Source organism: Phalacrocorax carbo, chromosome 4, assembly GCF_963921805.1.
Source record: "Phalacrocorax carbo chromosome 4, bPhaCar2.1, whole genome shotgun sequence".
NCBI lineage: Eukaryota > Metazoa > Chordata > Aves > Suliformes > Phalacrocoracidae > Phalacrocorax > Phalacrocorax carbo.
Genome location: NC_087516.1, coordinates 58,332,504 through 58,348,358, shown reverse-complemented (window position 1 = coordinate 58,348,358; position 15,855 = coordinate 58,332,504). Strand labels below are relative to the sequence as shown.

General features: G+C 44.8%; 2 protein-coding genes across 2 annotated transcripts; both read right to left on the bottom strand.

Moving 5' to 3' along the window:
* Window positions 1-213: 213 nt before the first annotated feature.
* On the bottom strand, window positions 214-4,652 carry OSTC (oligosaccharyltransferase complex non-catalytic subunit). The gene is made up of 4 exons (XM_064450086.1): window positions 4,395-4,652; window positions 4,065-4,158; window positions 2,242-2,439; window positions 214-865 (listed from the first exon to the last, which is right to left on the bottom strand). Exons 1-4 carry the CDS (start codon window positions 4,531-4,533, stop codon window positions 847-849), a joined length of 450 nt encoding a protein of 149 aa, XP_064306156.1. The 5' UTR covers window positions 4,534-4,652; the 3' UTR covers window positions 214-846.
* A 3,677-nt stretch (window positions 4,653-8,329) lies between these two features.
* Window positions 8,330-12,157, bottom strand: RPL34 (ribosomal protein L34). Its single transcript, XM_064450087.1, has 5 exons — window positions 12,079-12,157; window positions 11,147-11,220; window positions 10,954-11,053; window positions 10,098-10,201; window positions 8,330-8,457 (listed from the first exon to the last, which is right to left on the bottom strand). The coding sequence occupies exons 2-5, from the start codon at window positions 11,209-11,211 to the stop codon at window positions 8,373-8,375; spliced, it is 354 nt and encodes a 117-aa protein (XP_064306157.1). The 5' UTR covers window positions 11,212-11,220; window positions 12,079-12,157; the 3' UTR covers window positions 8,330-8,372.
* Between the last annotated feature and the right edge of the window lie 3,698 nt (window positions 12,158-15,855).

Genomic DNA, 15,855 nt, shown 5'->3' with positions numbered 1-15,855 from the left:
TTGGCCACTGAAAACAGTGTATCATTTAGATACAGTACAAGTTCATGGAAACTACGAGGTTTCTTGTCCCTGATATTTAAAAAAGAAAAGTTATCCAATAGCGAAAAATAAAGCTGAAATTATGGGGTTATGGTAGGGTACAGCATCTCAAGCCTGGATGTAGAACGGGCCACGCACACAAAAAAAAGCTTCAGAAACTGCATAGAAGTCAAATAATTTTCTAGAAAATAAGTTTTATTTGGCTCCTTTCGTACACTTTTTCGAAAAGAAATGCACATTCAGTTTATCTTTCTCAGTGCACGTCTGGATTTGCTCACATAGAGCCATTAATATCAAGGCAAAAGGTGCCTTTGAAATAATTTCAGACACATCGTATTTTGACTGTAAAGCATCCAAAGTTATTAATTTTCTAATTATAACTTGGAAAGAAATGTTTCAGGTGTTTCTTCTCTGATTCACACATGTAATTGTCCCACACAGGGAAGAGGAGACAGGCCTGCAATAAAGAACTGTCAAGCCAATGGCTAATACTCATTTCATGTAGAGCTAAAGATAGGTTCTCTATTTCATACTGAGTTGGGATACAAAAGAAAAACCCAGCTAGGTAACTTGCCCTTTTCAAAAGCTCTAAAACAGAAATGATAAAAACATTGCTTCAAAACTACAAATCAGCCATTGGTAGTGAGAGTTTGTTTGCAGAGAAAGCACTCCTCCCCCAGTTGTTTCTCATGGCCAGGTGTCTCTCCTGTTGATGGTGACTATGGAATTTGTTTCTTGATGCTGCTTCTTAAGCACTTCATGAACAGGAGTAAATTCGGCTTGGGCTTTCATATATCACAAGAGGTACTAACCCATCAAGTAGCCCCTACAGAAAAAAACGTAAGAGAAAAAACAAGTCAGCAAATGCAGGCAGCACTCCTCAAAAATCAAGAGGCATATGGTCTTGAAACAGAAACTTCAGACTGCCAAAGACTCTGCTGATCAGGGCTATTTAAAACAATAACTGCGCCTCAAGGTACAAACTGGCCAGCTTAATTGCATGCTCCTTCCTCAGTTCATTTTCTTCAATGAAGGCTGAAAATGGATTAGCCTGTTCTCAGTCCAGCTTTGGTAATTGTTTGGAATTTCTGAAGCCCAGGTTACACCCTAGGAAAAGTTCTTTGTACCCTTTACTCAAACTACCAGTGTTACGATATTCAGTATAACCCAACATTTGCTGGCACTCGACACAACTCTGCTCTCTTTTTCTCTTCTATTTCTCTGAAGCCCTGTTTCTTTAATGAGTTTAAGAAAAAAGAACTGTTTAAACACATGCGCACCCAATGAAACAAGAAAATATACAGCATTGATGAAACAAGAAAACATAAAGCAGGCCCCTATCCAGCTACCTGCTGCCAGGGAACCCATCACTTCCGTGTTATGAAACAACATTTTAAACTACACTGCAGAGGTTAAAAAAAATATTTAAGAAAGAAGGAATGACCATCATTGTTACGTCAACATGTCACGGAGCTACTCCAGAAATTAACTACCAGTACCTCCTAACATCAAGTTTCAACTATTCTAAACAAAATAGATGGACTGAGAAATAAAGAAAGAGGGGGGGGGGGATACTGAAAATCCTGCATTTGGTTTTTGCATAGTCTGAAAGCTCCGATCTTTCCTTCTTTTTGATTTGTGAATATAGGCATATTAAAACGTCACATATATAGTATGCTTCAATGTTATGTTCAGTTTTCCAGCCACAGAAAAACCTGAGACATCACCTTTACTTAGGACTGCTTTGGACATTTCTGAACACTTGTTACTGCTGCCATCAGTTCTTCTAGTTATGATCTCTCGTGTACACAGTCACGAAAGTACTCATTTGCCTTTCTTTCGGTTCTTTGACACCTGTTTTTTCCTCAAAACCATTTCTTGTAATTATTTTCACCTGACCAGTACATACTCAGTCTACCTTAAAATTCATTCTAAGCCAGACTTGCTAATCACATTTTCTGACATACCAGGAACTGTCACCTTTTTTTAACTACTGTATTGTTTTAAATACAGTAGCTGGCCCCAAAAGCATCCCACCTCATTCAAGGTAGCTTGTTCCAAAAAGTGTTGAAAAAAGCAACTCATAGCCAAGCTGCAGATCTTTAGCATACCTCATTGTATTTTTTGTTACTCTTAAATTTAACATAGGCAGAAAGGAATCACAAAGGAGAAGAAAAGCTGAGAGAGTATTACATCACTTACGGTAATTTCATCCTCATGAAAACTCTGGCCATGAAGAAGCTTAAAAGCACGCTGACAAATCCAATAAAGAGCAGAAGAAACCTATTCAGCTTGGGGATATTTGGTGCATTGGATCGATCCAGAATTATGAATCCTAGGCCACCCATTGTGAAGAGGAAGCTGGATGCGAGCCCTTCCATAATATATTGCCCATTTACTCTAAAGAAAAAAAAAAAAGGAGGGAAAAGGAAGAGGAGAGAGTCAGAAAAAGATCCGTTTTAAAGAAACTAGGTACATTTCAAACCCCATCTACTCAACCTGCTTTGGCTGTACAAATATGCAGGATGACTTTCTAACAAAAAGTAGGTATGGAAACTGATGTTATGCAATTACATTATGGCTTTAATATGTAATTTATCTCCAGGACTGATGGTCTGCAAGGTGACTAGTCAAGCATGCTAGTGGTTTTATACAGAACAGTGTATACTAATGGCTACCATGCAAGCTCATCCATTTTCAGAAATATCTAGTCCAAAGTACCACCTTGTTTCACAGATGACTCAAGGCATGGAACCATGAACCCTGGGCCACTGAGCCTTCCAAGTCTTATTTCCAAACCGGTGTTTAGGCAGCAATGCCTGAATCCTCATCTCGGTACAAAGCCCACACAACACACTACGCTAGCGCATGAAGCACATCTACTGGTTACAGCACACCGCAAAAGCAGTTCTCGCCTGCAGTTATGTTTTGACACCGGCTCGCTGAGCCTGCGCATAGATTGTGGGGACCCAGCCTGGGAGTGCCCTGGCTCTCTGTCAGTCCACACTGCTGCATTTCTTCTTGCAAAGCTGGAGAGGGGAAGCCAAGATGCGGAAAGAACATTGCACCTGGATCACAAGTCTCCTGCTTCTCACAGTCACTGAACCTTTCTCCTATCCTTGTAATTAGCAGGACTAGCAACCTCATAAAATTGGCATGGATTAAACTACTGTGCATGCTAACACAGAAATGAAGATTATAATTATTGCCTCAGATCCTGAAAACAAATAATTTCACCTCTTACATGTTGTTTTCACTGAATTGTACTGAAGTGCTACCAACTCCCTGCAGTAGCGTGATTCATCTACACTGCAACAATTGACGCCAGTCTGAGACATATGCTACATCTAGTCCCAGTCAAAAATCTGTGCATAAGGCACAGAACGTCACAGACCTCACAGATTCAAGAACTTTTTTGGTATTTAACAAAACCATTATTTGTTTCCACACAGATAAAAACCACAGTTACAAATGTAGATTTAATTCTCTTCAGACCAGTTTGTTACTAAGCAGTCTCTATTTTCAGTAATAGAAGCAGAAGACTCAAAGACGACACTGTTGTCACCCATTCATAAGTGTGTTCCCCACCCTCAGACACAAGAGTCCAAAATATATTAGAGTTTAAAAGGCCAGACCCATAACTTTCACAAACATTATGTATGCTGCTATGAAATATTGACCAAATGGCTCCACATCCACTATAAAACTCAACTTTAATAGCAAGGGTTTGCAAGAAAGAGAAGCACTGGCAGCTCAAAACTTTTTTCTTACCAGACTTTTTATTTTTAAAAGTTTTAGGAGGACTGAGTTTTTTCCAATTTCCATTGATTTCAGTGCTGGTTTTTTTAATATTTGCAAAACCAAGCACTGATGTAGAACAGATCCTGCCTTGCACAGAGAGCTCAAAGAAAAACCCAAACCAAACAAAAAGGAGATGCTCAGCTCTGTTAAGATGGGTTTATCCACTTGCAGTTTGGCATTTGCAGTTTGGCACTTTGCTTGCGGGAGCAGGGCCCTCCTCCTACCTGTATGCCAGGAAGGCCACCGGCCTCTGATGGCCGTGTTCGTCTGTCATCGACCCCACGCTGGGAGGTTCCACAATCACGTCATAGATAATCCCTGCAGGGAGAAAAGCAAGGATCACCTTTGACTTAGAGCAGTAAACAGCGAGAATTGCTTTAACACCGCAGGGACGCTCGGAGTTGGCCGAGGGCCGTGTTTTATGACCGATTTGGAGCCGGACAAGCGGTCAGCGGCGGCTCTGCTGCCCGGGGCAGGGGCCCGCAGCCCGCCCCGCGGAGGACGAGCCCCTCGGTGCGCAGGGTCTGCCCTGAGAGCGCCCGCCCCGGCCTCACCTCCGGTGATGAGGAAGTAGGACACCACCACCAGCGCGTACACGGTCATGGCCGAGGGCATGTGCACCCAGCCCGGCCGCTTCAGCTTGATGTTGGGGCACTCGAGCACGGCGAAGGGCAGGCGGTACAGCGTCTCCATGGCGGCGGTGCGGTGCGGTGCGGCCCGGCGCGGCCCAAGGGAGAGCCGCGGCCCCGCTGCTCCCGTCCCCGCCGCCTCGCCTCGCCTCGCCCCGCCCCGCCGCCCTCCGCCACCGGACACGAAGGCGGAAACGGAAATGGGCTGCCGCGTCCTGACAGGGGTAAAGCAACACATTAAATAAGCGCCGATCTAAGCCAAGCCACCCGAAGGCGACGCCCAGGCGAGAATGGACAACAAAAAGCGGAGACCTTTCTTTTGTTTCTTGGTTTTTTGCGTGCGCAATACCATGAGGAAACGCCGACCGCCCGCCGCACTCACCTGCCAGGATCCAACAGCCCTGACGTGTCGGTGCCGGGTAACCGCGAGGCGCTTGGGGCGGGGCGGCCACGTGGCCGCCCCTTCCCGCGCCCCATCGGGCCACGGACACGCGTGGGCTCGTTACGGGATACACGAGCGCTCGGCCCCGGCCTCACTGGTGGCCTAGTCCCTGCGGGGAGGAGCAACGCCGGCCCCGCCGCCGCCAGGGGCGGGACGCGCCGGGCAGAGCGGCCCCAGCGCCGCGGCAGCTCCGGGCCCGGGGGAAGGGAAACCCGCGCCCGGGGTGAGCTCGCGGGGCCGGGATGGGCTGGGGAGGTACCGGCCCGAGGAATAAGATGGAAACCGAACTTCTACCCATTCAACCAGCTTATAAGATTTCCTTTCCGCTGCAGAGCACTACATGATTTGTGTAGAAGGTTCCTCTTCGCTGCATTTGCAAACTACTGGGAGCTTTTTGTTGCTCCCCCCCCCCCCCCCCCCAATTTCTAGCGTTATTTCTGAAGTGACACTATCATACAAACCCCCTGCAACTAATGCCTGTGTTCTCGTTGTCTAATGTTTGTGCACTCCTTTGTTCTTATTTAAGAAGATGTGATAGCCTATTTCAATTTTAAACTGAAGTTGGAAGGCTGACAACTCTGAATCTGGTCACTCTCAGTTACACAAAGATCTTAGTGAGGGGAAAAAAAGGAGCTATACCACTGTACACTTTTTATAGTATTCATGGAGCCTTACATAGTAACCAATTAATCCTGGTCTTTCAAACCCCTTAATAACTGTGTTACTCGCTAGCAGTCAGTCCAGCTGGTTTTCTTGACTTTTGATACCATATCTTCCCAGGAACTTAGACTTCTCACTGTAATTCCTTTTACTGTTATTATTTCTTAAGGTACCTTTAAAATAAAGATGAACACAGACAATGAAAACTTAAGCCTTGGAGAAAATATCCACTAGCTTTCATGAGATTGCATCATTTTGGCCTGTTGAGCAGAGCTTTCTTAGGTTATACATGGCAGATACACCTCACTATCCTCACAGAATATCCTAGGGGCAGGGAAGAGCCCTTCTCAGACCAGTTCCTGTGTTCTCTATAGCTTTATTTGAGCTGAGGTCAAGCCTCCTGACAGCACGGGAAGAGTTTCCTTCAGAAAAGGCATGTGACAGCCAGGGACTGAATCAGAGCACTAGCTGAAGAGAAGAGGTCCATAATAAAAACAACCCCACGAGCAAACAACCATAAAGGAAGACTGATGCCTTTTAGAGAGGAACAGTAAACACCATCTCAATACCAACCCCTCAACTCCAGCTTACATGTGTTTAAAAGCCCATGCTCCAGGTGAACATGCCCTGCCTCCAAGCCACCCAGCCCACTACCCACTGCACAGAGGGCTCCGGCAGCCCCAAGGGGTATCACGCCCCAAACAACTGCCCCCATACCTATGCTGCAGCCATCTGCTCAGAGAATTACTTTTCAGAACTGTTGAGAAGAAAAAATTAAGGGCCTAATTACCATTTCACTGATACTTGCCTAGTAACTGCTTTTATTTCTGCCTGCAGCAGTGATACTGCTTTTCCTACCTCACACCTCAGTTGCCTTTCAGTGCAATTACATCAAAATGATTAGCCAATTTCAGTCTTAGCCCTCCTGTTTAGAAAAAACTCCCTCCCAGTGCAGTTGGCCTGTCAGCAGATGTTTATGACATTTCTCCTCAGTATTCCGAACGTATTCTCCCTCCATCTTGCCTCCTTTCCAAAAGCCCCAGAGAAAACTCTAACCTCACAGCTTTTAATGTAAAAAAGGAGCACTTTGGGGGCAGGTTAGATATGCCTGCCCTACTTGTCACTTCTGCTTTAAAACCATTTTTCCAGCATGCCAAAGTACTGAAGTTTGTACTAGCACAGTCAGGCAACAACTAATAAAATTTTAACCTTGTAAACTAACTATAGTAACAGCACCTGAAAATGTCAGGATACTAATGTTAGTCTTAAAACCTCCTTCAAAGTTTTAGCATAACCCGAGCTGAGGAGAAATAAACACTTTATACTTAAAGCTGCAATGTTTATCCATTTTAAGAGTATTGACAGAATTATTTTGACTTCAGATGCTCTGAAGAAATTCTCAGGGAGGCACAGCTCCTGCATGGTGTTAATTCAGTTATCCCAGACCACAGCCACCTCTTGTCATCAAACACAGGAGGTGCCACACCACCACTGCGAGTTTGCAGGCAGTTGCTCCAAGGTACCAGCTAGCTGCCACCAAAAGGACAGGTCTTTTCATCAATTCATTTTCTGTGATCTGTTTCTTGGCTGACTGCACAGCCTGAGAGGTTTCAGAGCTAGGCACAGTGCAAACAGACAGCGTTCAGTCAGGAGAAATCTGCACACACCAGAGCCACAGCCTGAGCAGACTCCACAAGTGATCTTAGAAACCACTTCAAATTGCACCCTGAATGCTCCCAGCAAGTCTATGCGCTCAGTGATTACTTCTCCTCCTTCCTTATTCTAGTGGTTGCGCTCACTACTTTTTGAAAAAATAGTTATTAAAAAATGCCAAAGATTTGTTATTGGCAAAAATGGATACCTGCTCCTCATCATATTACGTTCCAAATTCAGAGCTGGGGGTGAGGAATATCACTGCACCCAGAGGTAATGCAAGAATTATCCCAAGCACTCCTGTGTAGTGTTAGAGCCACACTTAAAGAGTTCTCTCTATACAACAGGATGAAGCAAAGCAGAACAAGCCCATTTCCACCTTTTACAATTGCTTTTTACATTACCATTACATCCTCAGATCCAACAGAACTTAGCTTTAAGTTTCAATACCACAGGCCTAAACTGCTACTCTAAAACCTGATTCTGGAAGGCATTAAAGGTCTATCCCACCTGCACCCCAGAGCTCTGCTTGGATCATACCTACAACTGCTGATCCAGGAAGCACCTAACAAGCAGGATACAACAGCTTTCCTCCAGGAGATCCAGATGTAGCAGCATGTAACCGTCTGGTGGATACAGCACTGGCTTCAAGAAGTCAGACAATTCCCCCCCACCCTCAGATTTAAGTAACAATAACTATAGCACATACTACTAACAAAAAAAATATCTACCTCAGGCCCATACTAGCTTGCCGCTTCATCCATCAATCTCTTCCAGTCTTTAGTCATAGTCTCCCTTTGTATGCTTTTGTTTTTGAGATTCCTAACTTTCTTCTGAGCCAAGTCCTCTGATGACACTATGCACAGCTGTTGCTATGAAAAAAACTGCATCACTCAGTTACTCCAACCCCTCTACAGGAATGTGAATCACTCCTGTTTAACCAGACCTCCTTCCACCTGCTTGATTTCCCCTCTCTGCAGGCAGCACAGAGCACAGCATCCTGACTTATGGGCTTTGTTGCACCAAAACCCAGTTCTGCATTTAACAGGCTGTGAGAAGCAGCTCCTACCAGCTTTGACTAGCACGTGGAGTGACAGGACACAAGGAAAGTGGAGCTTTCATTTATTGGGCTGAAACTACAGATTGGTTCACTTTGACTTCTGGCTCTGTGCTTGTGCCTTCAACACTTTCACAACAATCTTCTGCTCCTCAATAAGAAAAGCTCGTTTGATTCTGGAAAGGAAAAACAACAACTTTAGGGCATGAATCCATTAAGTGAAAACACAAAAATAAGACAAAGTTACAATTAGTTTTGCTGCCTTCAACATTCATTACACATGTGGTATTAGTTCCACAGCTACATAAAAAGAGAAACCGTTGATGTTCTTGCCAGCATCAAAAGACAGGGCCGGTGGCACTACGTGAATGTACAGTTTTGGGGAAGAAGGCCTAGTATGCCTGAAAGTTTCTGAATTTTTCCCTTGAGAGCAAGGTAATGGCCAAACACTGGAGAAATTAGCACCTTCACTAACTTCTAAGGCAAAAAGCAAAACTACTCACTAGCAAACTAATTTACCTGTTCCTAAAGTCAGAATCAGTGTGACCAGTTGTGGTCAGCCCTTCCCTTGAGTCACAGGAAAAGTATGTGAGTCCAGTTATCAAAACAAGAACAGTTCCCCCTCTCAGGATTAAAGCTTCTTTGCACATTAAAAGGGAAAACCCTGACAGGTCAAGTCATGCCTAAGTGTAATTATGTCTGAAACACGTGGAGGGCCACCATGCAGAGACCAAAGTGACAGTACTCACATCAGCAGCCTGTCTGATAATTTTGAGTTAGAAGCACAAACATACCACACACTTTCTACCTTGAAACATTGAAACATTAAAATGCCATTCCATAGGCATTTGGTACATATGGCTACTGTCACAGTACACAAAACTACCAAAGATGCCTGAACAGAGAGAAAGAGAGAAAACACAGGAGAAAACTGGCCAATTAGAGGGAAGGGGGCAACTTTTTTTTTAAGCAGAATAAAAGGCGTATTCACTTATTTAAAATGACCTACCAACCTCATAAAGTGTGTGGGAAAACACTAAAAAAAATTGGCTTTTAACACACAAAAGTTATGCTACAGATCTGCAGCTGTATCAACCTGTCTTCAGCGGCACCTAAAGCAATTTAACTTAGAATTCACACAAGCCAAAAAAAAAAGTGCTGGCAAGATTTGCCCTACAGATGAAAAAACTGGCAGCTGCCTGCTGACTCCAGTTATCTGCTTTGATTACCATTCATAGAAATGGCATACTCTTTGTAACACACATTTTGTCCTCCAACTTGCCAAGAAAGTATAGGATGTACAGTTGTTACCCAATAAAACTGAATTCAGTGAGGCCCAGCAAAGGTCGTCTTAAAGCTTAGCCACACAAAGATGCTTAATATGCAACCAATTAATATCTTTGAATCCCAAAACACCACAAAGAAGCCAAAAGCTCAACTGATCTTACGCTACTATCTTTGCATAAGACAAAAGGATAGGACAACAGAAGAGAAATCTTTGCTATGGGGGCTGAATATAATATAAAAATCCAGAAGGAGCAGACTGTTTAGCACCAAGGCAACAGTGCAGTAAGAAATCATGAAGAACATAAGCTCTCTACGAAGGAGCTCCACACGCAGTAACTAGCTAAAATCCAAGGGGCAAAAAGTCACACACATCGCTGCTAATGTGCCCTGTGCTTACCCCCTTCATTTTACTATGCCAATTTCAGACAAGAGCCTTCGGAATTTCAGCCCACGTTATGAAAACAGTGAGATGCAAAAATCTGGTAAAGCTCTAAACAGTTTTCTAGAGTAGCATCCCCCATAACCTTACCTGTCGCGGACACACTTAGCACACATGGAACCACCATAAGCTCTGCTAACATGCTTCTTCGTTTTTGACAGCCTCATAAGAACTTTAGGACGCACAGCACGAACCTGCAGAAAACAAAAGAGAGAAGTGTATAATGAGACAGTAATTTTGGGTAACAGCCATATTAAGAAAATTCACTTCCATAGTTTACAAAAGCAGCACCACCTGAAGGTGACTATTCAAGACACAAAAAAGTGACTCAAGTTGCAGCTTGTTGTACATGCCATGTTCAGCTTTCCTAAGCTGATCTTTTCACTCTACCACAGGCGTCCACCAATAAATTAATCATTAAAAGATTGTTTATAAAACAGATTTGTTTTCCCAAGTGTAGGAATGGCTCAAAGGTAGACATTACTCAAGCATTCCCATCACTGTTAAGAGCAATGATATTACACCAAGAATATATTTTGGAGAAAAATATATTAGAAACATTCACTCCTTTTCTCTGAAACTGAAAATCAAACTTGGCCTATGTGGTTTTGTTAAAGCCTATCTAAGAAGTCCAATTTAGACTTTTAAACCTGCTACAGAATCGTCTCGGTCTAACTCCAAAAATTTCAGCCAGTTACAACTTACAGTACAAGAAGGTTCAGATATAACAATAAGAACCACAAGCACTAAAAAAAGTACTTACTCTTTAAGCTTTCAAAGCTTGTTTTACCAGTTAAATTTTACAGCATTCAGGTAAGAATATTTTAAAGACAAAAGTTGTTCCAACAAGAATTCATCAAGAAATAGGCATATAGTTTGAACAAGGTCTTTGTACTGAAAAAAATACTGCTGCAAAAAAATATTATGCCATAAGCCTAATACTTACACCACGAAGTCTTCCTGGGCATATACCACATGCTGACTTTGGTGCCTTCCCTACTTTCTTGGTGTAAAGGTAAACAATCCTGTTCCCAGGTGTTCGGGACCTAAACGTGGCATAAAAATACTCTGTTAATGTAGCAATCAAAACTTAAAACTCAGTTTTCTTCAAGTTTTCTTAGAAAGTACAGCTTACTTACAGTCTGGTCTTGTTGGAAGCTGTGTTGTAGGACAACCTACGGCGGTAAGTCAGGCGCTGAACCATTTCTGACACCTAAATTAGACAAAAAAACCAAAGCAGCACTACTTTTAAGGGCTCAATGTCCACGTGGAAGTTCACCTATCAAAGCACCGCCTACACTGAAGCACCAAGCTGGATCTGAATCAGCAGGTGCCGATTCTGTATCAGTATTAACAAAGTTAAAGCATTTCCCCATCAGTGGCGACCAACACAATTACATTAAAAAAAAACTCCAAAACACATAACACATGACGGTGGATAGAATGTGATTTACAATGAATGTTCATCCAAATTAACTGAACGCAGTTCAACATCCTGGCCTTGCCCGAATGATGCCATGCTCCTCTAGAAAACTGTTTAGAGCTTTACCAGCTGCGTGTTTTCCAGTCAACGTAAGCTTCGTTAGCAAGGCTGAAAAACGAGCCGAAGCAGACCCAGCACCATCCTTTCCCATCTCATCTGACAACAAACCCTACTAGCCACGCTCCGGGCCCCGGCCGGAGCCTCCTCCGGGCCCGGCACAAGCCAGCGAGGGTGGCGAAACCCGCTCCCGCAGCGGGGGAAGGGGCTAACGCCCCGACGCGGCGCCGGCCGCCTCCAGAGCCCCTCAGGGCAGCCCCCCGCTACCGGGACCAACCCTCCTGGGGGGGTCGGGCCGGGCCCAGGCGGGGCCTAGCGCCGCGGCCCCGGCTCGCTGCGGCCCGGGAGAGGCGGGCCCCACTGGGAGCTCCGCCGCGGAGGCCTGGGGCGGCCCAGGCCCGCCGCCGCGCAGCGCTGCCCCCACCGCGACCCCTCACCACAGCCCCCGGCCCGCTGACCGCCCCCGCTGCCCTCCGGAGCCCGGATGGGGACGGATAGGCGCCAACGGCCCTCAACCACCCGCCACCATACCTAGCGCCGCCGGACGCGGAAGAGGAAGCGGAAATGCGCAGGTCAACATTGAAATAGTGGCGCTCTGGAACCCGGAAGGAATAGTCGCGCCTGCGCACTTCAGCCCCTCTCGCAGTGGCGCTGCCATGTTGTACGGCGACGGGGCGCAGGTGCGGCGCCATGTTGTATGGGTGAGGCAAGGCTGCTGCAGCTGTTTCACCTTTCCCAGGGGTACTACGCACGTGCTCCCCCACCCCCTTTTTATTTTTTGTGTGTTTTACTGAAAAGCTGGTTTTTTTAGAACACCAGCTTCTTTCCTCAGAAAGATCATTATGTTCTTTATTATGGTAGTTACATAGTTGTAGGCCCATAAGCCATTTCTCAAGTCTGCTGTTCTAAGCTCTAAATAACAAATCACTCATACAAGCTTTTCCACACCGAACCGGCAGGTAACACACCTGGAAACTGTGTGCTCTTAGGCAAAACTGACAGTGGCAAAAGGCTGGTCCCCCTTCTCCTGCCCACCTGAGTGGGGAGAGGTTCGCACCTTTCCTCTTTGTGCAATGTTCAAGTTGTTCAAGAACACCTTGAGCACCAAAGTGCTATCCTTGCCATGCTCCCTTCCTCTCAAGACACCGTTGCTGCCACCCAGCGCCTACCTTCCCGGGCACTGCACCTGCCTGACAAGCTGATCCCAAAACTGGGATCTGTGGAGAGCAACGCAATACCGACATTTGCTTAACACGTCCTCGCTGCGCCGGCAGCTGCACTGGGAGTCTTGGACAGAAAATCCTCTTGCCTGTTTACCAAGGCATGTACCTTCTCCAACATGACCCAGGGCAGGCACCCAGGCAGGAATATGAGGATATAAAACTTTCTCTGCTGGTTACGTCAAAGGTCCACCTGATCCAAAATCCCATTTCCAAACCATAGGTACTTAGGAAAAACATAAGGGAAACAGGACACGACTAGTTGATCTTTCCCTTAAAACACCCTCACCACATTCAGCAGTGGGCATCTTACAAGCTTCCTGAGCTGCGTCATGTTTTCCATCTTTTGTATTTAATAGCCCCTGGTAGATCTCTGAGAAAAGCAAAGAAAGGAGGCAGCAAGAGCTAAGGGAGCATGTCAACAGCCAGAAACAGTGTTCCGGTGGTGTCAGATCTGCCAAATCTGTGGTTATTCAAGAAAAAACACACAAAAACTACCCCTATCAGCCCCTTGCAATTGCATTAGGTACTGCTTTTGCAGGAAGGAAAGGAGGAACGCTCGCTAGGAGGAGACCCACCAGATTACACTTAGTCTTCCAGACATTTGTTTCAGCCTCCATCCCACGCATGGAGGTTCCTGACAAGCTGAGAAGCACACTGACAAACTGAGCTGGCCTCTCTGCTCTGAAATCATCAGCTGGCTGGCCATAGGAAGGCCACTGCTCCCCACTTGTGGCATCCCTGATGGATCCTGCTCCCACCCCACCATGTGGCACTGACGCATCAAAGACCAAGAGATTTTAAAGCACACATTTCCATCCCTTCTGCTCCACAGCCTCTGCTGCTGGTGGTGGGTCCCGCTCTGCCATACAAAGTCCATCCCCTCCTTCTCGCAGCATATGTGAATGCGTTGTGACCACTGCTGCAATTGATGCTGACTTGTACGGGCAGAGTCTTTGTATTGTCTCAATGGGAAATCACCATCTGCAAGGAGAGCAGGATTGGGCCCAGTGGCTGTAAGCCCTGAAATGCTCTTGTGCTCCGCTGGCCTGAGCAATGTTCTACAGTGATAACCAGGGGCCTGCGCATTAAATATGTAGCATGCTGCTGACATCGTTAGCGGCTTCAGCTTTGCTTTTGGAGAATGGCAAGTGCTCAGAAAGCTTTGATGAGGGCTCCTGGCCTTATTTACGGGTTTGTAACTTGCAGTTCATTGTACTGCATCCTCCCTGTTTTCAATCTATAATTATTATTTTGGTTAATTATTGACTCTTTTTAAGTGCAAATTATGGGCACCAGAATTTTTCTAATTCATGAAAGAAGAGAAAATGTGTATGAACTAGATCTCAGGGTATATTTAAAATAGGAGCATATTTCAGACGACGAGTAAATTTCAGAGCAATTAGAATATTTAATATGAACTTTCTAGGCCCAGAACCCTGAGGGGAATAAGAAAGCCAATTAAATTAGATTAAATAATCATGCCTAAATATAAAAGTATAACAGAATCCAATTGTTAAAGAACAACACTATTAAATTATGATGGAATAGTTTCGTTTAGATGTTGTCAGTGCAACAGGTGACTATTTTATTATTGAACAACGGTATCGATATTTTCTTGGACTTACCTGATTTGGGCTCTAAACAAAACTGGTGTGAATTTTAGGACCTGTCAATTAAATTCCAGCTGTTAGCTTCTGCTGATGTGCTGGCCTAGTTTTTCAAACATTTTCAGTTTATTTTGTAAGAGGAACAGGGCTGTCAGGCAAATGGCTCACCCAGAGCATCTAGAAATGTTAGCTTTATGACAACTGGTTTAATGCTATCTAATGTGGGGATAAGATTTGGAGCAGGAGCTCACTAAGCCCATTTTGTACAGATTAATGCTAGTCAAGCGATTCTCTCATGTTCTCTGCTATTCCTACCTCTTCACAGGGCCGAATCGTCTCTTTTGGGAGCAGTTATTTTCCATGTCCAACATGTCTGATTAACTCTTTCTACACTTTCTTTTTTCCTTGAATACAACAAAGGGGATGGACTAGCAAGTGCACAACTGAACATCTTGAAAAAGTAACTGTGACATGCTAAAACCCATTTTTTCTCCACCCAACATGTCAGTGGAAGCATAGGGAGTGAGGAGGTGGGCTTTTTCCTTAAGAAAACTGGAGGTTGGTTTCCAGGGTGTATTTACTTATTGGCAGTGTAAAACTGGAAACCTCTTTTCCATCAGAGATAATTAGGAAGATAATCGTCTGATGGCAGATTAGAAGTGTGGTGCATTTTGCATTGGTCAGCAAGTTGTCACTGTATTCTGTTTACTGCACCAGAAGAATGCTTTGTTCACGGTTTAAGACTAGTTGTTGATATATTTACCATCCTTGCTTTCTTTTACACATGGTGCTCTCCTTACCTTTTTTTTTTTCTGAAAGTCCCCCTCTATGTGCACAACCATTCACTTGGTCACATGGGAAGTTCTACCAGAGTAAGAGCGAGGGTCCCCAAATGAGTAAGGCTTGATAAGCCCAGCTGAACCTCCGGAAAGCATCCCCTTTTATTTTCCTACCCTCCTGTCCCACTTCCAGGGATCTTCCAGGCCCCATGAGGACCCTGCTGCTCCATCAGCCTCTCTTCACAAATACTTCTAGGGCTGTCCGGTACCATAAGCTTCAACTAAAAAATGAGGGATGGTTTTCACTTGTATTCACTTGCTGTCATACCAACCTAGACCAGCAAATTCTAAGAGGCATGGGAAGGAAAGTGAGTCTGTGTGCAAGAACATACTGGATACTGCCAAGGGGAAAAAAAGTGATAGCTGAGGGATATACTGCTCCTGTTAAGCCGCAGCCACAATACCACTTCTATGAAGATGGATATGTGTTTTAGACATTTCTCATTGAAGTCAGAATCCAACCCCAGATGCTGCTTGGATACAACCAGCAGGATTAGGTCTGTAAATGAGCAAAGGAAGCAAGAAACCTTGGAAAAGTCTAGCAACTGCCTGAAAGGGCAGAAAGAAGAGGTTCTATGGTCCATTTTCTCTCCAGAGCTATTTTTTGTCTTTAAAAATATTCCCTTTCCCATTCCCCGT